The sequence below is a fragment of the Dermacentor silvarum genome, chromosome 2 (genome assembly GCF_013339745.2).
Source record: "Dermacentor silvarum isolate Dsil-2018 chromosome 2, BIME_Dsil_1.4, whole genome shotgun sequence".
Taxonomy (NCBI): domain Eukaryota; kingdom Metazoa; phylum Arthropoda; class Arachnida; order Ixodida; family Ixodidae; genus Dermacentor; species Dermacentor silvarum.
The window spans coordinates 93,555,094-93,581,104 of NC_051155.1; the positions used below are offsets into that span (position 1 = coordinate 93,555,094).

The window sequence follows — 26,011 nt, forward strand, 5'->3', positions numbered from 1 at the left end:
TGTGATTACATCTTCTTCTTTCTGTGGGTTTTACGTGCCAAAACCCGTTCTGATTATGAGGCACGCCGGAGTGGAGGGTTCCGGATTAATTTTGACCACCTGGGGTTCTTTAACGTGCACTACAACGCAAGCACACGGGCGTTCTTGCAGGTTATATATATATATATATATATATATATATATATATATATATATACATGGGTGGGGTTAGAAAAGCTTGTCAGCCCCCCCCCCCCCCCCCGCCCCTCCGGAAAAATGAAAACTTTCCGTCTATGGGGTGGGAATGGGTGGAGGTTCCCACTCCGCAATGCTGTTCATAGCAGACGAAAGCGAAAACAATACAGCACGTAGCAGACAACAGCGTCCCGCACGATAATAGAGCTTTTCTAGGGGGTGCATTGTGGACGCCACCTGTTTTTCCCACTCGTTCTGCTACTACATTACTATGAAAATCCATCACTAACAAAGAAACTACAAAACTGAATTTATTAAAAAGTTTCATTCTAGGGATATCTTGCCATTATTGGTTGGCAACACTGGCTGTCAAGACATGTCTGCTGGTGCTTCTGTCAAAAGTGCACGTGCGTGATGTTTTCCTCGAAACAAACACCGCAGAAGCGACCCAGACATGAAGGTGGCGCGGAAAAAAGACAGACTTACCCTATCTTCTCGTCTAGCAGTTCCTCAAAGGTGAGCACACGCATAATGGGCTGTTGTGATCGCCTCTTCTTCAAGCGCTTGCCAGCACAAGTTTGGCGGTCCCTTCAAAAGTTGGCCGCTCGGCTCCAAGTTCTGGTGCCGTCTGAAATATATGTCACCGCAAAACTTACGTTCCCGATTAAAGCGATTAACGTTGTGCTTTCTCTATATACGATCGTCGGTATTAGCACATTACGAAAAAGAAAGCAAGACTTCCTAATTGAACACGGCAAAGCAAAGGCGAGCTTGTTTTGTGCGCTTCTGAAAGCATTATATATGCTGGTCGGGCCTTCCTCTGCCGTTGTTCCTGCCGTCTTGCTGCGCGGTGTCATTGGCTACAAAATAACGAAGTTAATCTGCTTCGGTAAGAAGGAATCAGAGAATCAAAAAGCATCCATCGATCTCGTACATAAGGAATTCGCGAACTATACTAAGTCAGGTTGTTGCCATTTCCTAGAAACTACAATGTTTTGTCGCCTTCCTGTGGCCTCTTCTTCGTCTCTATATACTATCTCCAGCTGAGGAATCTTGTTTTAGACAAGATTCGCCAGCTCGAGATTGTATTGCCCAGTAAATGTATTTTCTTTTGGAAGAAACATTGTGATTGTCATCTTCAAACCTACCACATCGGAAATGGCAATTCTAACATCGAGTGCATATTCATGACAATCATTTTTTTTTTTTTTTTTAGTTTTGCTCAGAATTTACATAATTCCCTTGGCTCTCTAGCCTTGCCACTTCGGTTGCCAAATCAGTTTACATCCAGGTGAATATTATTTGGCATTATTGTTTGCGTATTACCTGGCACCCCGGCTAACACGTTTTCAGTGTGTACAAGAAATAGAATTGGGCAAGTTGGCATTTGTATACATGTAGCAGAACAACAAAAAAAAAAAAATGAATAGGACACATGAATGGACGTATCATGGATGCTGTATCATATTAAATATACTTTCATGGCCTGAAGACGCTGCAGAAATGAGTGGGGTAATATTATAGAACATAAGCAGTAAACAGTAAAAGCATGACAAGGCATATTGCAAGGCGATCTTGAATATTTTTGGCTTCAGTGATGGTATGTATGGAGATGAGAAAGTGATTCCATTTGGCACTGCTTCTTGGTGCAAAAAAGCTTCATCATATGAATTATTGTAACAAGTTTGCAGGCAGGCTTTCTAATGGGGGTCTATTCAAGGTGTTATGTAATCAGGGGATGAAAAAATATAGCGTTTGGAGCAGGATTGTAGTGAAAAGTCTTGTGAAAAAGACTGATATGTGTATATTTATGGTGTAGAGACAGTTTTGGTAGATTTAAGGTTCTTTTCATGGGTGGAACATCATATTGATGCATATTTGCTAAGATGAAATAAACACCTGAATTCAGTGATAAGCTTTTGATTGCACTACAATAGTGTAAGTCCATGAAAATTGATTGATTGTCTCTTTAATATTACAGTGATGCTGTTGCTGTTGAATTAACCTGGCAGGGTGCCAGCAAAGACACCTGGAAGATTAAAATTTTAACATTTTTTTTGGGTATTGTGTCCATTTTGCATACCGGCCAGCTGTCCTCAATATTTTCTTTAATTTTAAAAACTGGGTCCTGTTTTATGATCTTTTAAATGTTTTCTCCAAGTCTTACGAAAAAGAAATCTTGGCTGGAAGAAAATTTCCTTCATCGGTTTCCGAGCATACCCCGAGTAATCTTCTGATGGTGAAAAGACACCAGAGGGGTACTTGCTTCAAACAAGTTTATTCAGACAAGATCTTGCAACGCCAAATCGTATGAGCAAAGTCCCTGAAAAGGTCGCTATGACCTAAATCTATGCATTGCTATTCAAAATTTGCTGTTGCTTGCATGCTGCATTTCAACGCAAATCATTGTTATTGAAGTGTGCGTGTATGCTACGAACAGTGCCTGCTCAGGGCACACCTTTAAAATATGCGTGTCCCCCCCCCCCCCCCCGCCCTCTTATTTTTCTCCTGGTCGTGTCTGCGAAATTTATGAATTTTAAGATACACAGGATGGCAAGTATGCCTTTGTGCTTCTGACTCGTGCATCTGTCTAATATGAACGAGCCGTGGCTTCTGTTCAGCAAACCACCATTGCACCCGTTACACCTGCCTCCGAGCCTGTGGTTGAGCCCAAGGCAACACCCGAGTTCAAGCCCCTAGCAGAGCAGATGCGGCCATCTTGTCTCGACGAGTTTGTGGGCCAGAGCAGCGTGCTGGGTGACCGAAGCCTTCTGCGGCAGCTCATCTCCAGTAACCGCATCCCCTCCATGATCCTCTGGGGACCACCTGGCTGTGGAAAGGTTGGTGGCATGTGCAGCACTAGTGATAGCCAGCAGTGGTACTTTGCTGCGTTCATACAGAAATCAACCAGTGTCACCATGTGGGCTTGTTGGTACATCATCTTGGAATACTGGCGTAGCATAAGCAAGGTGGGGGACACAGAAGAGAATGGGAACACCCAGACATGGTGCAGTGTCTGTTTGTTTGTTCGTGTTCTCTTTCTGTGTCCATATCTTGCTTGCGCTACACTGGTATTCATACATAAGGAAAAGAGGAAAGGCAAAGGGCATCATAACTGTCTCATTTTTCAGTGTGAACCAGAACTGTCCTTGAGTTGGGGAAAAAAAATGCAGGGTGGAGCAGTAGAGAAAAAGGAATATTACAATAAAGGAGGCATTGCCAAGAAAATAGAAGGACATCAGTCAGAGCAATGCTGCATATCTATATGTACAGAAAAAAGTTTAAAACCAAATAGATTAAGAAAACAGTCAGGTTGACCACCTCCCCCTCTCATGAATTAAACACATACTGATATGCAGAGATACATATGTATCCAAGTACGCTATTTATTTATTTACACTCTTACCCATAGCTCCATTCAAGCATTACAGTGGGGGGAGGTTAGACTGAGCAAAGTGAACAAACCATAGCAGTGGATACGAAACACCCTGTTGAGCAAAACAATCAAAAAGGATTGAAGTTAATGTATAAGAATAGTAATGCACATTTCCGAAGCAATCAAAAAAGTTATTAGGGAAGCGATAGGAGCTTTAATAAAAACGACAATGGCAACAATACAAGGACGCTACTCGAATATCAACAGCAGTCTCTACACATATTGGCAGAAAAACATCAGCCACTGAGCGTAGTTGTGCACAACAGCAGGCCCATGTCCTCCAGCAAGTTTACCAGGCTGGTGTGGTCTCTTTCACGAGACTGTGCAGTGTTCTCGCGAAAGAGCAGGGTGGTTTCGGCGAGGCCCATGTTCCTTTTGGTACACAAGAGCTTGCGGTTATAGATATAGATAAGTCATAGATAAGAGCATAGCATTGTAGTCTTCAGCTGACATGCAATATGCAGTCGTCAAAGTCATAAGTGTCAGTTACCGAGGTCCCCCTGACAACTTGTCCATGGGAGGCGGCTTTGCCCCTTGGTTTGCAAACCTTAGGTAACCCCAATTACCAGCTGCATGTAGTATACTGCTGTAATCACTTAATAGAATTCACGGTGGTTCCCGGATGTGTCATCAACTAACCTACATACAGCCAGCAAGTCTCAGCTTCAGCAAGTCTTCGTTAGCTGCTTTGCGAGAACCTGTTTATAACAAAACTTCAGAGCCCTCTTACATTCTTTATCTGTATCTGTTACTTCTTTTCTTTGGTGGTTATGTGTTGTTATTGAATATTATAAGGAGGTTCTCTTTGTTCAAGGTAATGAACCATGTGTAAATAAATTCCCAAATTTTGATCGCAACGATGACTGATTTATTATATGAAATAATGTTGGTGTGGAAGCTGACCTAAGTGGTCGCATTCCACACGAACGGGGTTACACCGTCTGGGCCACCTTCCCCTGAGCAAATTGGAACACTAATACTTTGGTTGAAGCTGTCGTACACATTTGTAGCCTGTTTTGTGAGTTCTATATCAGCTACAGAAAAAGTGTGTGAAAGTGTAATTCTGGCCTGAATAATTGCTTGGTAGATGTCAACATTAAGATTATGTTATAGTGTTATGTATAGTATTGTGCTATAGTTGCCTTTTATATGCAATGCCTCACCACTTCAAGTGTACCAGATAACTGAAGGAACGCCAACAATATGCTCATTCATAAGAAGGGAGACGTTAAAGAATTGAAGAATTATAGATCCATTAGCTTGCTTTCAGTATTGTGTAAGAAAATATTCACCAAGGTAATTTTAAATAGAATCAGGGCAACACTTGACTTCTATCAACCAAGAGAACAGGCTGGTTTCAGGAAGGGATATTCTACAATAGATCACGTCCTTGTCGTCAATCAAGTAATTCAGGAATCTGTGGAATACAATACGTCTCTCAATATGGCTTTCGTAGATTATGAAAAGGCATTTGATTTAGTAGAGATACCAGCAGTCATGGAGGCATTTCGTAATTAAGGTGTCCAGGAGGCATACTTAAATATCTAGGGAAATATCTACAAAGATTTCACACCTATCTTGGTGCTCCACAAGAAAAGTAGAAAAATACCTATCAAGGAACGGGTCGGGCTAGGAGACAAAATGTTTTCCGGGCTATTCACTGCATGCTTAGAAAATGTATTGAAGGTATTAGACTGGAAAGGCTTAGGAGTGAGCATCAATGGTGAATATATATCTCAACAACCTTCGGTTTGCAGATGGCATTTGTCCTGTTCAGCAATACTGGGAATGATTTGAAACAAATTGTTGAGGCACACTACAGTGTGCCTCATAATGAACTTGTGGTTTTGGCTCGTAATACCCTTGCATTTATTTTTATTTTGAAACAAATTCTTTTGCTGTGTGTAGCGTGCGAGCAGAGTCTGCTCTAGTGTACAGGGCGACACCTGGTGCCAGTTGCATGGTCTGGGATAATGCACCCAGGAGCACGCGTGGCCTATAGACATGCACATTTGTGCTCATTGCTTTTAAAAATTGACCATGTTGGTAAACACCTTTGCTTTGCGCAGTATTAATGCACCAAGGGCTGTGGAATCACTGTATGCTGATAACATGTAGCACTCCTCACGCCACTTGGTACACCACTTTGCCATATGCATGTCTGGTGAAATGAAGGCAGTTATGAACACTGCCACTCATAAAAAGCAATAGCTTGCAGTTTTACTTGTCTATTAGGTTGGGCATGCACACTGTTTCAAACCCACCAGCCGTCAACTGCGTAAACTGAAATGGGCCATTCGCGTGCTCTACACAGCAGTGAACTGCTCTGTATTTCATTAAGATAATTTTTCCGAGGGCACTGCCCTCATTGGAAAGTGGTACCATCTACTGTGGGTCTGGCTCCATCTACCATGCCCAATAAGCTGCTTTACCACATAGCTGCACAAAAAGAGCCATTCACAGTGCTTAAAAACTAACTGCTTGTTCTTTGCATTATTTCTATAGCTGCAGCTGGTATGGGCTTTTCCTTGCTTGGGCATGACATAGCAACAGTGGGACATTTGTTGTCGGAATGATCCGCAGGCGATTAGGAAAAAATCCCATTCTACCTCAAAATTTCATCCCAGGTGTGCAGCTTGCCAGCCTTGCACAATACTGCAGAGCTACTCCATGCGCTCCAAGCATACTGCTTGACTAACCTCTCCAATTGACATTAAAGCCTTGCTCTCGGATGAGCCGCATGAAACTGTGTAGCATGTCCGTGTTCCAGAGTCTTGCATCACACCCTTTTGAAAGTTTGATAGCACGTCCTACACTGAAGAACATGCTCCCCCTTCCCTAACCGGACATTTTCCCAGGTCTTGCACCATGCCTGCTAGAGGGCCACAGTTTTGTCATATCAAAGCAGCTGAGACTTGCCCCAACTCCATTGAAAAGAAACTTAAAGGGACACTAAAGGCAAATACTCATTCGATGTAGACTGTTTGAATACCATTCCAGAAGCATCGCGACACTTATTTTGTGCGAAGAAACGGCTTAGTTTACGAGAACATTGCATCTGAAGGGTCCAGATACCTTTATGGCAATTCAAATCTCCCGCCACGCCAACCGGGGAGTGGTGACGTTGCATACGCCATCATCGGCCTTTGCTGCCGCCGGTGAGTAAAACGACTCCTGACAGACGGGGCCAGTACGATGCGTTGCTATAGCTGCTCTTGGTCAAGTGGCGTGGACTGTTCGGGCATCTCGCGACATCACAAGGAAGTGGAATTATCTGCTACTTGCTGTTTGTGTGAGTTTCGCAAGCCAGCAAAACCAGCGCAGCACTACGGATAATGGAGCTACTGAAACGCGAAAGTGCGGGCAACACCGAGTCGAGTGAAAACAAAACCTTTTGATCGCCCGTACGTTATCAATGGTGTAACGTGAATGAGTTCTTTTTTCTAAAAGTCAAATGGAACTGGTCAAGTAGCACTTTCTTTCGTCTTATAATATACAATACAATGATGTTTTTTATAGTGAGTGGTTGAGTACTAGGGGCAGAATTCAAATGAGTGTCTTCGTCATCGGGCAAGTACTTGAATGTCCCGGGGGAGTCTCTAATCGTATCCCGCATTCACCTCAATTCTCGATTACTAAGGCTCTGTTCACAATAATTTTAACACCTTAGAGATACTTGAGCACTAATCCATTATTTTAGCTTGACCTAGCATTTGCCTTGAGTGTCCCTTTAAATTGGTACGAGATTGCACCGGGGCGCTCCCCGCTAGGAGCTGTTAGTTGTGGGTGGAGCCCTTAGCTCAGGACCCCATGAGACGTAGCTGCTCAGCTCGCTCTCTTGACCAGATCAAGCTGGTTCCTGCAATCGATGCTGGACAGCAAAGCTTCCCACTGTTGTGCAGTTGGGTGTGGGCTATGTGGTACTAATTTTGTTAACTGGCATGCCCATGTGGCATAGTAAAGTGTGGCCGGTGCTTTGTAGTCTGTTTATTGACTGGCAGTTGAGAGTGGCTGACGCGGCCGTCGAACAGAAGCAAGAGTTCCAGCATGAGCGGTGAACCCGTGCCTAGTGCTGGTGATGATGATTGGCCTGCGTTCGTCATCTTCACTACAATTACACCCGGGAACGAGAAGGAGCTGTCCTTATGGCCTAAGAGCTCACCACAATGAGCGAGTCGTAGTATGTCATAAGGCGCTGCACATGGACAATATCTCGTCCCCGACGGTGCATGTCTGAATTTGGCACGACAGGTTTGATGACGTAGTTCACGGGAGATGTGCGCTCAATGATGCGGTAAGGGCCTTCGTACTTGGGCAGTAGTTTCAAAGAGAGACCAGTTGCATTGGAAGCAACTGACAGCCACACAAGTGTGTCAGGAAGGAAAGTGGCTACGTCGTGGTTGTCGGCACGGCTGCTCTACTGGCACTCCTTGACAGTTGAAGTTATGGCCTGTGCAAATTTGGGGCATTCCTCAGCATGTCTTGCAGCGGCAGAAACGGGCGCGCGCTCGGATGCATCCAGCCAGTACGGGAGAATTGTGTCGATAGTGTGCGATGGGTGGGGGCCGTATAGTAAAAAAAAGGGCGATAAACCGGTGGTGCCCGGGGGGGGGGGGGGGGGGGGGGTTGTATACAGTCGGACCCACTTATAACAATACCGGTTTTAACAGTATATCGGTTATAATAATGAGAAGCTGCTGCACTGTCAACTTCTGTATGTTTTCTATGGTGAAATAACTTGCTTACTACAATGCCTCCATGCCGCATTATCGGTTATAACGATGAAGTCTGGCTACTAGGTGTCCGTGCCGACAGAGAATAGAATGCGAAATTCGTGAAAAGCAAAAAAAAAAATTCTAGCCGCTGCACACCAGTGTACGCTGTTTTACAGCGTTCTCGGCATAGGCAGCCTCGCGCGCCTCTCTCCCGTCGCTCTTCCACTTCTCCGAACACAAATGGGCTGAGCCCATAGCTTTATGCCACACTACCCTCCGAAACAGGAATGGACTGTGCGAACTGCACTGATAGTGCTGAGTGCTGCTCCCAGATTGCTCGTTGGCCCCTCATTCTGCGCAGTTCTGCCAACACAGAAGTCGCTCGTGCTCATCTTTGTTGGTTGAGTCGAAGTCGTTCCAGGCCACGGTGGTTTCTCAGCCTCGTTTCACTCGCTGCCGAAACAAAAGATGGCTGATCTGCCCGCTTATCATTGGCAATGTACGACATTGCCGGTGAAAAGAAGGCGCAGTGCTACAGGTTTATGAACGAAGTGCTTCTAACCAATGAGGCGACTTACCCACCGTGGTTGCTTAGTGGCTATGGTGTTGGGCTGCTAAGCACGAGGTTGCGGGATCATATCCAGGCCACGGCGGCCACATTTCGATGGGGGCGAAATGCGAAAACACACGTGTACTTAGATTTAGGTGCACGTTAAAGAACCCCAGGTGGTCGACATTTTCCGGAGTCCCCCCACTACGGCGTGCCTCATAATCAGACAGTGGTTTTGGCACGTAAAACCATATAATTTAATTTTTTAATGAGGCGACCATCGCCAGTGTGCTTGCATCGGATTGCGACGGCGACAGTGACGGCAGTGATGACTCAGTAGGAGACTGCCTTAATGTTGTCCTCGGAGGAGGCCCTGCAGATGATTGAGTCCCTCCTGAGCTTCGTACTCGTGAGGGACCTTCGCGAGAGAAGGTTGTCGGCAAGTTTGCGTAAAGCAAGCAAAGCTGACAGACATGGGATTATCTCATGCAAGCCATTGAGAAGTAGGTGGCGAGATGCTTGCGGCGATCTCGCCTCAGTATTTATTCTCGATTTCTGAAGCTAAGAGGCTGTCGCGGCAACCTTCTCGCATTTATTAAAATGCCCCCTTTTGAGGCCATCAAAACGTTGCCTTGGCGGAGCTAGCTTGTCACTTGCCGCCAGTGACCCCGCTTTGCAGTTGTTATGGCATTGCCAATATTCTTGACCGCCGACAGCCGCGGCTTGTTACATGCGATCACAGCGCACAGGAAGCAGAGTTGAACAGTTAAACGAGCCAACACAATCAGAAGCCGGATGGAGGAAAGTGGTGGGGAGGCACACCAGCCTCCCCGCCATTTTAGTGTCTTTTCTCACAACAGCTCTGCCATCCCCCTATTTAGATTTTTTTTTCATGCAGCCCGGTTATAACAATGGAATTTTCGTGGCACTTGAATATTGTTATAAGTGGGTTCAATTGTACTTAGGTTAAAACGAGTAGAACGAGCATCCCAATTTATGTGGTTAGAGGCAACATACATTGCAAGCTTGTTGCCAAGCGGATGGTTGAAGGGTTCTGTAAGCCCGTTGGTTTGAGGATGGCACGTAGTAGTTGTACGACAAAGAACGTGGCACTGATCGAGAATGGGTTCAGCTATTTTGGACAAAGAGACATGGCCGCGATCACTGAGCAGATCCCGGGTTGGACCATGAGGGAGGATAAAACTGGCAAGGAGGAACGAAGCAACGTTATAACGTATTGTAGCTGCCAGAAGGGCGCCGGTTTTGGCATATTGCATGAGATGGTCAACTGTGACAATAGCCCAGCAGTTGTAAGGGGAAGTGGTCCACACAAATCCATGCTGACACGTTCAAATAGCCGAGCAGGGCAGGTAGACACTGCAGACCACTTGGTGACTGGGGCGCTGAAGATTTGCACCATTGGCAGCTGGGGCAAGAGGTAACAAACTTTTGAACATAGCTGTACATCCCTCACCAGTAGTACCGCTGTCGAAGACGATGGTAAGTTTTGAAAACTCCCGAGTGTGCACACTGTGGATCAGCGTGGAAGGATGCACAGATTTCGGAACGCAGGTTTCGAGGCATTACCAGTAACCACTGATGGCCATCTGAGTAATAGTTACGTCGGTGAAGCAGGCCATGGCAAATAGTGCAATGGTGAGCTTGACAATGCAGCGTGCAAGTTGTCGGTTGTGTTGACGAATATAAGAAATCCTATGAGGGAGGCATTCCAGTGGTTCTTGCGCTGCTCGGAAGTGATGGTCCCAATGTCAATGGACAAAATGGTAGACTGAGACGCTGAGGAATAGGAAATGTTGGGCAAGCAAGAGCGTGACGAGGCGTTGATGTCAGAATGCAGGGGCGCGATCTTGTATGCGCTCCAAAATGGAACGGAGGCGGTCCGTTCCTTCGAGCCGCACACGATTGGTCAATTTGAACCGTGAGCCGCACACGATTGGTCAATTTGAATCGTGACAATCAAATTGACCAATCGTGTGCGGCTTGATAGAACGGACCGCCTCCGTTCCATTTTGGAACGCGTACAAGATCGCGCCCCTGGTGTCTGTTTCGGTACACAATACGGATGTCAAACTCTTGCAGCCAAAGTTCCCAGCGAGCAAGGTGACCTGAGGGATCTTTCAATCACGAGAGCAAACAGAGTGCATGGTGGTCTGTGATGACATCGAATGAGCGCCCATACAAATAAGGACAGAACTTAGTAAAGGCTCAGACCATGACTAAACATTCTTTCATTGTTGCACTGTAGTTGGTTTTGGCTTTTGTCAGTGTTCGACTTGTGTATGCAACGACATATTCAGCGAATGCAGGCTTGTGTTGCGCAAGGACAGCGTCGAGGTTGAAACTGCTCGCGGCGCTGGCACTTCCGTAGGGGCTGTTCTAATGGTGCAAAATTGGGGATGTAGTAAGATGACGCTGATTTGTGAAAGCGTCCTTGCACTCCGACGAATGCGAGGAGAGAGAGCCATTGCTTCCGAGCAGCTTCCTCAGGGAGGATATGATGGCGGCGAAATTATGATTGAACCATCTAAAGTAATAACAGAGTCCAATGAAACCGCGCAGTTCTTTTATTGACTTTGGTTTAGGGAGTTAAGTGACGGTGCGCAGTTTGGCTGGATCATGGAGGGTGCCATCCTTGGATAAAACATGACCAAGTATTGTAAGTTGTCTTGCTGCAAAGCAGAGCTTTTTCAAGTTCAACTGTAGGCCGGCATTCGTTAAGTATGTCAGGACACACTTGAGACACTGAAGGTGCGTGGTGAAGTCTGGAGCAAAGACAACATCATCGTGGTAGCGTAGGCATGTGAGCCCCTTCAAGCCACGCAAAACAGTGTTGATCATGCGCTCGAATGTTGCGGGCAAATTATATTTTCCAAAGCGCATTACGTTAAATTCGTTTAAACCATTAGGCATAACAAGTCCTGTCTTCGGCCGGTCGACTTCTGCCACTGGCACTTCACAAAATCCCGACTGCAAATCTAGTGAAGAAAAGAATTTCGCTTCTCGCAGAGAGTGAAAAGCGTCATCTATTCACGGTAGGGGATAGACATCCTTGTGAGTGATCTTGTTACAGCATCGGTAATCTACACAGAAGCAAACAGAGCCATCCATCTTCGTAACAAGGACAACAGGAGACACCCACGGAGAATATGAAGGTTGACTCGGCGGTGAAGCATGTCGTGGACTTGCCCATTGATAACATGACGCTCTGTGGCAGATGCACAATATGGGCATTGTCGCAATGGCGGCGGGGAGCTGGTGTCAATGTTATATGTCACGGCAGACCTGTGGCCCAAAGAAGTTTGCTTGACATCGAAAGCAGAACGAAATTCATTTAGGACGCATAGAACCTGTGAACGCTGAACTGGTGTAAGGTGATGGAGGAACCTAACACATCTGGGGACATTGCTTCAGACGTAGATAAAGCACTGCGGGTAGGGTGACTGGCAGAGGCTGCATCGTCCGACACGTCAATGACTTCCACTTTGCCCAGGTATTCTCCTCGAAGCAGTGTCACAGGCTACGGAAGAGCATTACAAACAAAGAAAGTACTGCAGCCTTGCGTAATTTCAACAGCAGTGAAAGGTAGCACAACAGCTTTTTGTGTAAGGAACAGGCCGGATGGAGAGAACAGTGCGATTGCATCGGAGAGGCTGCTGCAGCGCACTGGCAGAAGCGCTGAGGGGGGATGGGGGGGGGTGGGGAATGTGCCTATCTTCCTTCACGAGCAGTTTACAGGAAGTGGGAGTAACGTCGGCTAAGGTCATTTACCATCGGTAATATTTGAACTTCAGCAAGTGCGCAATGAATGTTAGAGTTATGCCGTGAAAGAAAGTCCTAACCATGGATAACGTCTTCCGAGCAAGAAGAAATAACAATAAACTCGGTGGTGTACGGGACATCCTCAATGACTACATGTACCGTACACGCCGCAATAGGGTGAACATGCCGAGTGCTTGCTGTGCGACGGGACAACCCCGAAAGTGGCATCGTAACTTTCTGAAGCAAGCGACAGCGTTTTGCATACATAACAGGGAGGCGGCTCCAGTGTCCACGAAGGTAAATGCACAAACACCAACACAATTTTCTATAACATTTGATGGGCAATGGTGAGGACTTTTGTAGTTCGATGGTGCCGTCTTCTATAACATTTGATACGCGATGCTGAGGGACTTTTGTAGTTCTTGCCTCTTGGACTGCGGCAATCTGTTTTCTTCTTGAGCCACAAGACAAGGTCGCATGGGTGATGGTGAGCGGTGACGTGGAAAAGGTGAGCGGTGGATGACGGGCATCGGTCGAACGGCTGACCGGGCTGAAGTTGAGTTGCAAGAGCTGCAAAATGGCTTTAGCACGTCTGTATCACGGGATGTCACGGGTGACGCGGCAGCAAGCGATTGAGCTCATCGACAATAGCAGGCCATATGACTGGCATAGCCACACGTAAAGCTTATTGGCCGATTGTCGGACGTACACAACGAGTTTGCAACGGCAGGTCCTGTCGAGGTCACAGGATGTGGTTTACGAGGCTGATAAAACAACAGGATGGCCACTTGTGGCTGGGGCCCAGGTACACCGTTGGCATAACTGAGAGGTGGAGCTGCAGCTGCAGGGAATGGTCAGGGGCTGGTGATGACTTCAGCATAACTAAGGGGCACCACGGCAGGGTTCTGTTGGCGGTGCACAGGCAAAACCTCGGCAATTTCTTGCTCAATTGCATGGCGGAGTGCGGGTACAGAATTTGAAGCAGGTTGCTGTATATGCCGCCGGCTGAGGAGGCTAAGGAGAGTTGGCGGGCAACTTCCTCACTTAGAAATACCTTTATCTCTGCGAGCTGTGATGACTGATCAGAAACAGCAGCTAATACAGCGAGGGTTGGTTGTATGAAGGAGGGCGATGGGTTTTCAGCCTTCGCAGCTCCTCTTAATTTTGTCGCAGAGTAATAATTTCTGCCACAGTGAGTGGATTCTTCTCAAACAGCATATTAAAAATGTCATCCTCTATTCCCTTCATAACATTCTTGATTTTGTGCGACTATGACATAGTGGTGTTGACTCTCTTGCACTAGTCTAGAATGTCTTCAGTGTAGCTTGTGAATGATTCACCCGGCTGCTGTGCTCGTTCCCTCAGGCGCTGCTCTGCACACAGCTTGTGAACAGTAGGGCGGCCAAACACATCTACAAAAGAGGTCTTAAACGCAGACCACGTCTGGAAATCCCTCTCACGTTTCTTGTACCAGAGGCCTTGCACACCTGCGAGATAGAAAATCACATTGTTCAGTGTTGTGGCATCGTCCCATTTGTTGGTGCACGCTTACCCTCTTGTACAACAAGAGCCAATCCTCCACGTCGTTGTCATCCGCGCCACTGAAAACAGCAGGGTCCTTTTGACAGAACACTCGAAAGATGGAAGAGGAGGCGCCTGCAGGGATGCGTTGTTGGGCATGGTTGACGGTAGCGTGCGGGATTGAACTTCCAGGTTGGGTGTCTTCAAGGTGTCAAGGTGTTGGGTGTCTTCAACCTCCACGAATTGTTAAGAGGTTTTTTGACTGGGAGTTGAGAGCGGCCAACCCAGTGGTAGAGCAGGAGCAAGAGTTCCATCATGAACGGCGAACATGTGCCTAGCACTGGTGATGATGATTGCCAAGTGTTCGTCGTTTTTGCTACATATGGATATTGCGTGGAATACGTTGTGTGATATAGTGTGCAATATGGGAATTTGTTTGTCTGTAATTGCCTCCACGACATCGCCTCGTCGCACAGATGTGTGGGGTGGGGGTAATTTTCCTCTTTCAAGTCTGAAGTGTTGGAGGATCGCGTGAAAATGTTTGGGGATAGGTTCTAGTCTGTCCCTTTCACGGTCATTTTGCTGAGATGCTTCATGGACATGCACTCGAGCCGAGGCATGGGCCTTCAGATTCCCAGCGAGAGATTTGTGACTGTTTTCAGCTTGGTAGACTTTTGTCAGATAGAAAGTGCTATCTGTGAGATTTTATCTTGTAGCATCAATTCTGCAAGCTGCTTGTGAGTCAGAGAGCACACACTCCGTTGAAAAGTATTGTGTTTATGAAAAAAAAAGTGTGTTACTGTTTCAAATGATACACACTGGTGTGCAATTGAAGTCTTATCTTAAACAAGGATTTGCTAACACTCCATTCAATCACGACATTTACTTGGGTGGATCAGAACCTGTATGAATGTAGCACCCGAAGAATTTGTTTCTGAAAATTGGAATCTTTCACATCCAGCCCGAATGTGTAAAACAATACAATTGCTATCATTTTGCTCCACAGCTGAAAGGGAACCAAAAAACTGAGCGAGGCATTGCTGTCTTTCACTATATTTGCCACATGAACAGGCTCAGAAGGGGTAGTTGCACAAGCCTTGGCATCTGGCTGTCTTAAAAGGGCACCAAAGTGCTGGGACGGCAAGCTACACTTTTGGAATGCTAGAAACGTGAAGCTTATCATGAGCAGGGTCTCACGAAGTAATTTCTTTATTTTTTTTTTATTAAGATGATAATACAGGTCACCATATATTGCAGTTCTAAGCACTCTGGAGACAGCCTTCAGTCCGGCATAAATGACTTTTACCTGAGGAGCGTCATAACAGGACAAAGACACACAAAACTTACATGTGGGCATGCGCTAGTATGATTACTTCATGCATATATATTGTTTGACATCCAACAGCAAGATTTAATTGTATAACCACTAACGTGGCATGCGAACATTGTACTAAGCCGTTTATTTTACCATAGAACACATGCAAAAGTTCACGGTGCTGCAGCTGCTCATTGTTATATCTGATATATATTTTCAAAACCTGGTATTGCCATAATGGGGTTCAAGTGTGTATGTTTATTATATATGAATGAACAGGTAAAAAACACTTAGAAAAAGAGTAATCTGTTATCCTGCTGTGTCGTTCTTATCTATTTGCACCTAGGTACAGCAGCTCTTTGCTGCAAAATGCCAGTGACATTATAGTAGCACATAATGTGCTCAAGTGATATAACCTTGCTTCATGCATTATTGTGTCATCATGGTGCTTCCCAGCCAAAGAGCTGATCTGTGTATTCATTTCAAAATAAGATAGCTGTTAAAATTCCTTGCATTGTGTGTTCTTTTTATTGTGTTCTCATTTTTTTGGCACTGTTCAAACCAGAATAATCTATTCAACCAACAACCTGAAATTCTATCATTAAGATATAAGTTGTTGTTGCACTAACTCGTATGTCGGTTTCCTTGCTTTATATTACTTGTAACCTGCATTGTCTTGCCTTGCAGACCACATTAGCTCATATCATTGCGAACCAGTGCAAGCAGTCATCGGATGCGAGGTTTGCAACTCTGTCGGCCACTACCGCTGGTGTGAAGGACGTCAAGGAGGTCTTGGAGAGAGCCAAAAATGACCAGAAGATGTTCAAGAAGAAGACTGTGCTGTTCATTGATGAGATCCACCGTTTCAACAAGCTTCAGCAGGTTTGTCGCAAAAATGTTCGCATTGTTTGGAAATGTTTGGACTGGTTGTTAGTAGGGGAATTGTTAGACCTGTGCAAGCAAGCCATCAGTCAGGCAAACATCTCCGTTTTTTTTTTTAAATTAAAGTTAACATCTCTAGGAAGAGTGTACATTCCTCTTTCCACCCACCTTGAAACCCAAAGGCAGTGTTCCGAAAAATGCCGTAGCTGATGCAGATATAGTCGAGCAAAAATCTAGAGACAAAGAATGAGAGGGAAGTCATAAGGGAAAGGCAGGGAGGTTAACCAAGCTGAGCCCGGTAGAGACAAAAGATTTCTTTTTGCCTTGGGAGGGGAAAAAAATTTTTTTTTGCACTCTAGGCATACAATTTAAAATCAAGTGTTAAGAGGCATGCGTGTGATGCAGCATAAGCCCAGAAAGAGCGCAGCATATCGTAATGGAATGCCAAGATAATCATCCAGCGAGACCCGTAGGGAGTGTGCACCTTCCATAAGTGTTGGGATTCAAAGAAGATGGAAGGATTAACTGGTCAGCAGTTGAGATAATTCAGAGGCAATTAGAGTACTGGTGGAAGAAAAGCCGGGAAGAGTCGGTATAACCGGAGTCATTGTAATTGTAGGAATACAGTAAAAATCTCATTACAAGAGACACTGTCACAAGAGATACTCGGTTATAAGAGACATTTGGAAATGGTTTCATTGGTTTTCCTATGTTCGCAATGTTAATAACATTGCATATAAGAGACATGGTTACAAGAGACACTCGGTTACTCAGGAGAACTTTTTTAGGTCCTTAGAGTAAATTCCTTCACTTCACTACGACCACTTATAACGTAACTGCTTAGAGTGCAGGATCGGATATAGTGCGGTCTTTTCAGACTCCCGTTAATTTTCCCATAGCACTCCGTGTATACATGTATCGCTTATAGTGCAGTTGCTGGAAACGAAATACTGGTTACAGTGCGGCTGCCTGGGAGTACGGAAGTCAGCGGAGATGGCGAACGCTTCCCTGAAACGGGCGCCCCAAGGAGTGCTCAAGGAAGAAAGAGAGACGAAGTGGAGGAGAAGGGCACGTGGCGCGAACGAACAGCCAGTGAGGCTGAAACCAGAATCTTGAGTGCGAGTCGTGAAATATAACGGCGCGCATAGCGAGCGAGGGCCACGAAACTGCCAACGCTCGCTTCACGATAACGGCAGTACAGTAAACGAAACTTCAGGGAGCGGGCGGCACCGGCACAGCACGGCGAAGGGCGCACGCGGAGACCGTGGAATGTGAGGGAGGAGGGCGACAGGGAAGCGGATTTCGCCTCGGCAACTCCGCCGCTTCGGTGGCTCCCCTCGCCCTCCCTCGTAGCTCCCTCACTTTCGACTGTCACCGTGCGTGCCCGCCGCTCCAGCCGGCCTGGCGCCAGCTCCCCCAAGTTTCGTGTTCTGCCATTATCGGGAAGCGGGCGTTTGCCGGCGTGGGGCAGTTTCATTGGCCGGCCTGGGACAGCGCCGCTGCTTCCCTCTGCGCCTTAGCCGCAGCGTGCAAGGTCAACACGTGACTAGAAAGTAGAGGAAGCATAAAGGAGAAAGAAGGGTTCACACACGTGGCTACAGGAGCATGGCTCAGTCGTCGGCACGTACACGCATGTTCCGGTGCAATGCAGAATCGGCGACCTCGCCATTTGAGAGAGGGTGCAATTTCCGGCACGTGTTTTTTTTTCTTTCTTTTGAATTTTTTTTGCTTCGTTCGCGCGCGACATTGATGGGTCTCTCCTAAGCTTTTACTCTATGCCGGTGCCGGAGCAATGCCGGTCGGAGGCGCCGCCGCGTGATTTGCTTCGTATTAACGAGATTCGACTGTAAATTGAATGCAAACATTCTAGCCGCATTCCTCGACTGTCGCATATGCGTGGCAGCTCGGTGCACATGTTTTGCATATGTGCGGGCCTTTAAAATTGTTGCTTTGGTTATAGTGCGGTACCGCATATAGTGCGGATATTCGCGACTCCGGTGACTTACGTTATAAGCGGTCTACACTGTATTTCGAAGAGACGACCCAGACACGCTCCCGCAATGCGACCAACATGTACCAACCGGTATGCACTGCAATTTTCATTCCCTTGCCTCAATTCTCTTTCATTCCGCAGCTGGATGTCATTCCTCGCATGGTTGCGACTTCAAATTGCTTATGCTTTTATAATCGCTCTCGTGCTGACACACCGACTCTGCGACAGAGTACCATTGGGTTGGATCTCCGTCACAGCGCCCGCGGCGCTGGTTGCTTTCTATGCCGGTAGTCGAACTCCGGGAGCCATCGCCATGTTTCAGTGAGACAGCTCTGTTCGAATTGTCGGGAGCCGAACAGCGCCGAGCGGACACGGGCAGATGCGTGACCGGCCCAGTTATCTTGCTGTGAATCTTTGCCATGTTGGGAGTTTGCGCCTCCCGCTTCGCTCGCTTTTTGTTTCGTGCAGCTATCACTCCGTCTGCAGTTCACATCCCCCTCGCCCCGCTTACTAGGTTGTGCGGAACTGAACAGCAGAAGGGGAGCCATCATAAAAGCACGGTCGTGTCGGGTCTAAAGAGAGCCGACATAAAAAAAGAACAAAAAACGAACACGGCGTCTCATGTTACGTTTGCCTGTGAGCAGACATTAGACTCCCCAGAAGCTGTACGGTACGGAGTAGCTGTGCGCCGTTTGTGCACATGGCTAGCTTGCGGCCGTATTAATTGGGGTTCTGCAGATGAAATTCCCTTCCTGGCTCATTTTTGTCACTTTATAAATGGTGTGCATAATTTTTGGGGGGGCAGGGGGGTGTTTCGTAATGCACTCCCGCATTAAACATAATCGAACAAATGCTGTATTCTGCCCAGATGTGGTATGTTGCCCCTGTGACGTGGGTACGATGTAAGTACATACAACTGTAGATGTGTAGTATGTAGATGTGTTTAAACACACTTTGATGCTGATGTATAATAAAGTGATCTAGTCCAACTGCTCCGTGTTTTCGGATTTTTGGTTACAAGAGACCTTGGTTGCAAGAGACACGTTTCCCGGTTCCCTTGAGTGTCTCTTGTAACGAGGTTTTACTGTAATAAAATATAAAAATACAGGGTTTAATGACAAAATTGAAGATCGAAATCAGATAGGCAAAATCGTAGGCAACAATACATCTAGTAAAACCCAAATAGATCAAGCAGGCGACGTGACTACCGTGTGTACAGTCAACATCCAATTTTTCAGACTCCCTAGGGGCCGTGAAAACGTCTAGAAAATCGGGCAGTCTGAAAAAATTAATGCATGTCTTTTACTGCCCCCAAGGGCTAAGATTGCCACAGGCACATCTGAAATAGCTCTGAAGGTCTGCCAGTACATTTATTAGCCGTATTGGTGCTCGTACTGTGACAGGAGATGGCGGCTGCACGCGTGTGTAATTAAGGAACATACATACTGTGTCCCGTGACAGTTGCACCTTCCCATTCTTGGTATGCTTCACTGCAATACTTCGTGTATGCTTTAGTACTGCGTACCGTATTTACACAATTGTAGGTCGACCCATTTTTTTCAAATTTGACAATCCAATGTTGGGGGGTCGACTTAGAATCGAAACCGAACCGTGTACCGCTAGTAGCGGCAAGAGAAACGAGAAATCAGGGGCGCTACGGTGTGGTTACAACTTTGCACTTACATTTCCATGGTTACGGTAGAAGCGTAGTGTATTAATTTACCATATTGCATACATTTTGATTGCGCGCACCACGAGCGCACGGCTCTTGTGGGAGCATCGATCATGGAAGAGCCGCCGTTTGGGGGGTATTGGTAGTTGGCGGAAGAGCCGCCCTTTGGGTACAGTGGCTAGAATAGCCACTGTAGTTAGGGGGGTATGGTAGTTGGCAGATGAGCCGTCATTTGGGGGGTATTAGTAGTTGGCGGAAGAGCTTTTTTTTAAAATACGATTGTTTTCGACGGCCGCGCGGCGCGCATCTGTCACTTCTGCTGTTGTGCTGAATCGTCGCGCCTGTCTTGAGTGCCAAGAACTTTCTGCGCTCGTTCACAGCAGCGTTCAAACATGCTGCTATCCTCCATGCCGAGGAAACTAACAACTGTGTAGGGGGACGCAAGTTTGGAGTCAGTGAACATGTGGTGCGGCAGTGGCGGCTTCAGCGCAAGGAAATTTGGCCTCCTTGGCTACTGTGTGCGGGTAGGTCCTCTCTGCATGGGCGGCTGTACCGCGCGATGTCGTGGTGCGGTCGTTTGCGAAGTGTGGACGAGCACTTGATGACGACGTGCTGTGGGACCGCAGCAGTTATGACGGCAGCAGTGCCAGTGAGGTCGACTCTAGTGATGATGAGTAGTCTTAGCAACCCCATCAATAAATTTCCCTTGTGTGAATGCACTCGCGTGGTTTTTCTCCCCCCCCCCTTTTTTTTTGAGACATGCAATTTTGGGGGGGTCGACCTACATTCGAGTCGACTTACAATCGTGTAAATACGGTAATACTGCTGTATTGAGGCGAAGTTGACTTGGGAAACCGGAATTCTGCAACGTGTGTGCTTTCTGAACTTCGAAGTCATTGGCAAGGATTACAAAGGTGGAGTCGGCTCCATTGCTAACAGCAGCGAATTGTATTAATGAAAAATACTGCACCGAGCAGAAAGAAGCTTGGTAGCAAATGTCGAAGGCTGTGCTTTTGCTACCTGGAGGCACCGAAAACTCAGAATTGGCTGCCTTGTTTTGTCACCGATTAAAAAAAAGAAGATTCAGAATTCTCGCACCACAGAACAGATAGCACTGCCAACCTACTCAAAAATCCAGGGTGCGGCTTATACATGGGTAATTCTTAAATATATTTTCTAGGAGATATTTTTTTTACAATGTTCTGGGTGTGGCTTTTACGTGGGAGCGGCCATTACATGATTATATATGGTATTTGTCACCACCCTGTTTCAAAGGGCATGCTAAAAAACATCACAGGACGAATGGGATCTGGTTCGGAGAAGCACGTCTGAGTGTGCAAGCGTGCTGTCATCCTTGAACGCACACAAATGCAAAAATGGCCTACCGACTTTGATGTGATGTGCCAATCTTGATGCAGCCCTCTAGCGGTACGTAACTCAGAGTGTGTGAGGGGTTTGTAATTGCAGCATGCCACCGAAAAAACAGCTGTTGACACTGAAGAAAGTAAATGCAACCGTGTCGAGGCTGCACACGCTCGGTTGCATTTACTTTCTTCAGTGTCAACAGCTGTTTTTTTCGGCGGCATGCTGCAATTACAAACCCCTCACACACTCTGAGTTACGTACCGCTAGAGGGCTGCATCAAGATTGGCACATCACATCAAAGTCGGTATCAACCATGTCAAGTTCGTCTCGCCAAAGCACAGGCCAGCCACGTCAAGATGGCTGAAGCTCATGAGGCTGTAGGTGTGTGAACTACACACATCAGGCATATAAATGCAGCCTTGACAGCTTAGTTGGTTAGCTTGTTCTTTTCCATCGCTTGGGTGTGACTCGTAGCATGCTTCACTGCTTTTGATTTGGAGGTGCTGGCATTGTAGCAAAACAAGATCATGGCATTTTCTGCCTGTCTCAGTGACCGAATTAGCATGTGTCGTGCAAATAAAGTCCGAAATACTAAATGCCATGATGTGAGGCATCTCAGTGCTAGTACAGTGACAGAAGACGGCGAGTGCATGCGTGTGTAATTAAGGAACGCATACTATCGCCTGTGACAGTGGACCCTTCCCACTTTTTTGTGCTTCACCGCAATAGATTGAGTATGCTTGGCCACTCAAAATCGCTGTATTGTGGCAAAGCTGACTTTTGGGAACTGGCATCATGAAACGCTTTGGACCCCCCTGTTGTGCTTTCTGCACTTCAATGCCATCGGCAAGGAGGAAGGAGGCATAGTCGGTGCCATTGCTAACAGTGGCAAATCCTTTAAAGGGAAACACGGCACCGAACTGCAGGAAGCTCAGTAGTGAATGTTGAAGCAGCTAGGTTGATCGACAGCACAAAACAACTGCTATACTACAGCTGTCAGCAGATCGGTGCACAAGAACGCTGGTTCAAGGCTGTGAGATAATAAAAATGGCGGCAGTGGTAGCTTCGCTTAATGCGGTTTGGGAACTGTGGTCACGGCAAAAAGTAAGAAAAATGGGAGGTTTCAAAAAATGTTCCAGCGTCTGAAATTTTAGACGTCCTTATGCATTAGCTCTGTGGGGATATGTGGCGCTGCTACATAAGCGTCCGAATTATCATGCATGTCTGAAAAGGTTATTATTGACTGTAGCGAAATTCTTTTGTCAGATGCAACTTCATTATAACAAGATTCAACTGTATTGATTGTCATATACATTACATTTATGGAATGAGTGACAGTTCCTGAAGCTATCCAAATACAGTAAAACCTTGTTAATACGTACCTGCCTAATAAGTAATTCCGGTTTAAATATAGTCGCGATGAATCCCTCGCCCTGTCGCCATTGAACCTAATGGCTGACTGCTTAAGCGGTAGTCACTTAACGCGTGTCAAATGATTAGTGCATAGTATTTACTTGATTCATTGGCACATACAAGTGGGGAATTGGTGAAATGTCGTGCACGCAGACCATAGATAGTGAAATTGCGGTGCACGGCCTTTTCCCGGACTGCAGTCACCACCGATAGTGACGTCAAAACATGGTAGCCATCACATGTTTCCTGCTGCCATAGCTTCTAGCACTGGATGACGACGACGTTGATGATGGTCCTTCCGTATCCGATGTGGCTAGTGTATTGACCCTCATGAGGGCATTCGCGGAGAAGTGGGGCCTGATGGAGAAACTGGCTCTCAGCCTTGCTGTGTTTGAGGATGCCGTCATCGCTGCAAGGCCACCACAGTGGCAAGTGAAAATCGCAGATTTCTTGCTGCGTGCTCGCAAATAAATATCATCTGCATGTGTGTTTGAGTGAGAATTAGCATGTTTTTTTTTGGCTCTTAAGTCTATAGCCGCTCATCTGTCATTGTTGGTTAACTGGTGCATTGCTTACTGCGTACCTGATCCACGTTTCCTGCCGATTACGTATTAACAAGGTTTTACGGTAATTGAGCATGCCGGAATTATTTGTGTTTAAATTACCGGTCGGTGACTGCATTCCCGAAGTGGGTTGTTTGCGTCTTCTGTTCTTTTGCCTTTGTATCCTGTTCCCTCTGCATATCTGTTCTCTTTGAAGGATCTCAGATAGATCATGCAAAGGTTTTTTCTTGATCTAAACAGAGAGACAAAACCCTTTGCAGGATGTCTTCCTGCCAGCAGTAGAGTCCGGTGCAGTGGTCCTGGTGGGAGCGACCACAGAGAACCCATCCTTCTCACTCAACTCGGCCCTGCTCTCGCGATGCCGTGTATTTGTGCTCGAGAAGCTCCCCACTGCAGAGGTGGCACTCATCCTACACCGTGCTCTTGCCCGTCTGGACGTCGAGCTCGTCTTCAAAAATGACGGACCACAAGTGGGCTCACCTAGTGGGTAAGCTACAAAGCATGGCTATGCGATTCACACTAATATCCACGTGAACGTGGAATGACCTGCTGATGCTTCGCTGTCAGAGGACCATTGTTTCCTGCGTTCGTAATCTGTGTTTGCAACTTCCACTTGAAACAACTTGAAGAACCTTATTCGTACTGCTAGTGCGTCACACTGCCTTTTTAGCTTTTGTAGCAGCACCTGGTTTTCTACATGGACAAAAATGCTGCGTGTTGCACTGACCTTTCCAAACTAGCTGTAACTTTCCTTGTAGTGATATTCACAGTCTGTATAGTACTGCCACGAACCTTTCCTCTTTTGTTGTAACCAACAATATGCAACGTTCGCATTATTTAGTGCCGTGTAGCATACTGTCAATGCATCTTGGTTGACGCTACAATCGGGTCATGTATTGATTGACTAGTTTTGACATCCCAAAGCTATACAGGGGCTCAAAGAAATTTGATGTTAAAGGGCTTGGGACCAATTTCGACCACCCGGAGACCTTTACCTTGCACTCACAGGATCGTACATGAGCATTTTCGCACACCGCTTCCTTTGGAATTAAGCAGCTAGGAATTGAACCCGCAGCCTAGCTAGTTCTTGGTAGCAAAATGCCATAGCCACCGAGCCACTCTAGCAGGCGGGGGTCACGTATGCTGTATTCGCCAGCATATAACTCGCACCTTTGTTTTGAGCACTGGTGTGCATTGGTGTGATCTCGGAGGCCGATCGTGGACACTGTGCAAGATAAAAACAAGGTGCGTCTCTGTGAGGCAGAAGCATGTGTGAGCAACTGACTGGGCAAGTAGATGGCATATAGTAGTACTGGTAGGTCAGCACTGATTACAGCTCAGTTATATTTTGTGAAGGTCTGGCAAATATTTTTTTTTATCAATATAATTTCTGTTGAATAGAATCAAGTGCTTCTTTTCCTCTGAAACTAATGAATTAGTCACATTCTGTAGTGCTTAAAACTGATGAGTCTCACAGTTTAATAGTGGACCGGTGTTATTGGACAATATTTTATTTATTGCATAGAAAGTTTTGCTTTCCAGTGTTTCTGTAAAATACAAGAATGGCTATCCCAACTTTATGGCAGGGGGGTTATTGTGAGGTCAACCTGTATGACAGACGCAGATGAAAGAATTGCGCCTCACGTGACTCCATCACCGCACTGCACATAGCTGGCCCGGACAGTAAAGAGCAGACGGCGTCCACATTGTTTCATCGTCAGGTTTGGCATGATTTGCCACATAAAGATTCTGAAATCTGGAGATTCACGGCTGATTCACGCGAGGCACTTCCCCTCCTTCATCCATCGTCCACGCACCAGTCACATGACACATTCGCGCCCACCACGAAATCTCAAACTAGTCTTTTGTTTGGTTGCATGAAACTGCAGAAAGAGGCCGATATGCGTCTATGAGCAATGTCAAAAACAAGAGGACACTGTACGGTGTATCACAAAAATAGCGGCCGTGAACAATTTTGTTGCCATCCCATGCACTCGCTTTCGTTTGTCGGCTTTCCGAGTGTCTCGCAGTTGCTGCGCCCCGATTCGGCATCAAACCGTAACTTTAGTCGCCGACGCAGCTGGTCGATGTGTAACGGGCCGCAAATATGTTCGTACAAGTGGATCATCGGTGATCGATCCCAGTATCAAGTGGGCGGGTTAGATTGACGGCTGCGTGCCTGACGGCAACTAATCAGCCTGATCTTCGCTCATGCTTTTGCACTTTATGAAATGCACGCTGCTTTTGTAGCGGTTCCCTTTGTCCGTGTGGCGTCATTTCAATCAGTCCAGTCGACTCGGATGAACCTTGTACAGTCTAATCGCGATAATTCGAACTCGAAGGGGCCAGAAAATTTGTTCGAATTAAAAGAAGTTTGAATTAATGGAAGGATGTATTTTTAAAATATTCGAGCACCATAGCAAGATGAACGAACGGTGCGAGTCGTGAAATTTCGCAGCGCGCAAGCACATAGCGAGTTGCGCCCACGCCAGCCAACGCTCGGTTCCCGATAACGGCAGAAAACGAAACTTCAGGGAGCGGATGGCGCTGACATGGTGACGGGTGCGCGCGCGTGCAGAGACCGTCGAAGGTGAGGGAGGAGGGCGGCAGGAAAGTGCATTTGGCCTCGGCA

At 46.5% G+C, this 26,011-nt stretch overlaps 1 protein-coding gene across 1 annotated transcript in view; it reads left to right on the forward strand.

The window, feature by feature from the left end:
- Nucleotides 1-541: 541 nt before the first annotated feature.
- LOC119441624 (ATPase WRNIP1-like) overlaps nucleotides 542-26,011 on the forward strand; it is a 72,915-nt gene continuing 47,445 nt past the window's right edge. The window contains exons 1-4 of the mRNA XM_037706229.2: nucleotides 542-690; nucleotides 2,796-3,014; nucleotides 16,179-16,373; nucleotides 23,640-23,866. Coding sequence (XP_037562157.1) covers nucleotides 589-690; nucleotides 2,796-3,014; nucleotides 16,179-16,373; nucleotides 23,640-23,866 — 743 coding nt within the window. The 5' untranslated portion in view covers nucleotides 542-588. The remainder of the gene's footprint in view (nucleotides 691-2,795; nucleotides 3,015-16,178; nucleotides 16,374-23,639; nucleotides 23,867-26,011) is intronic.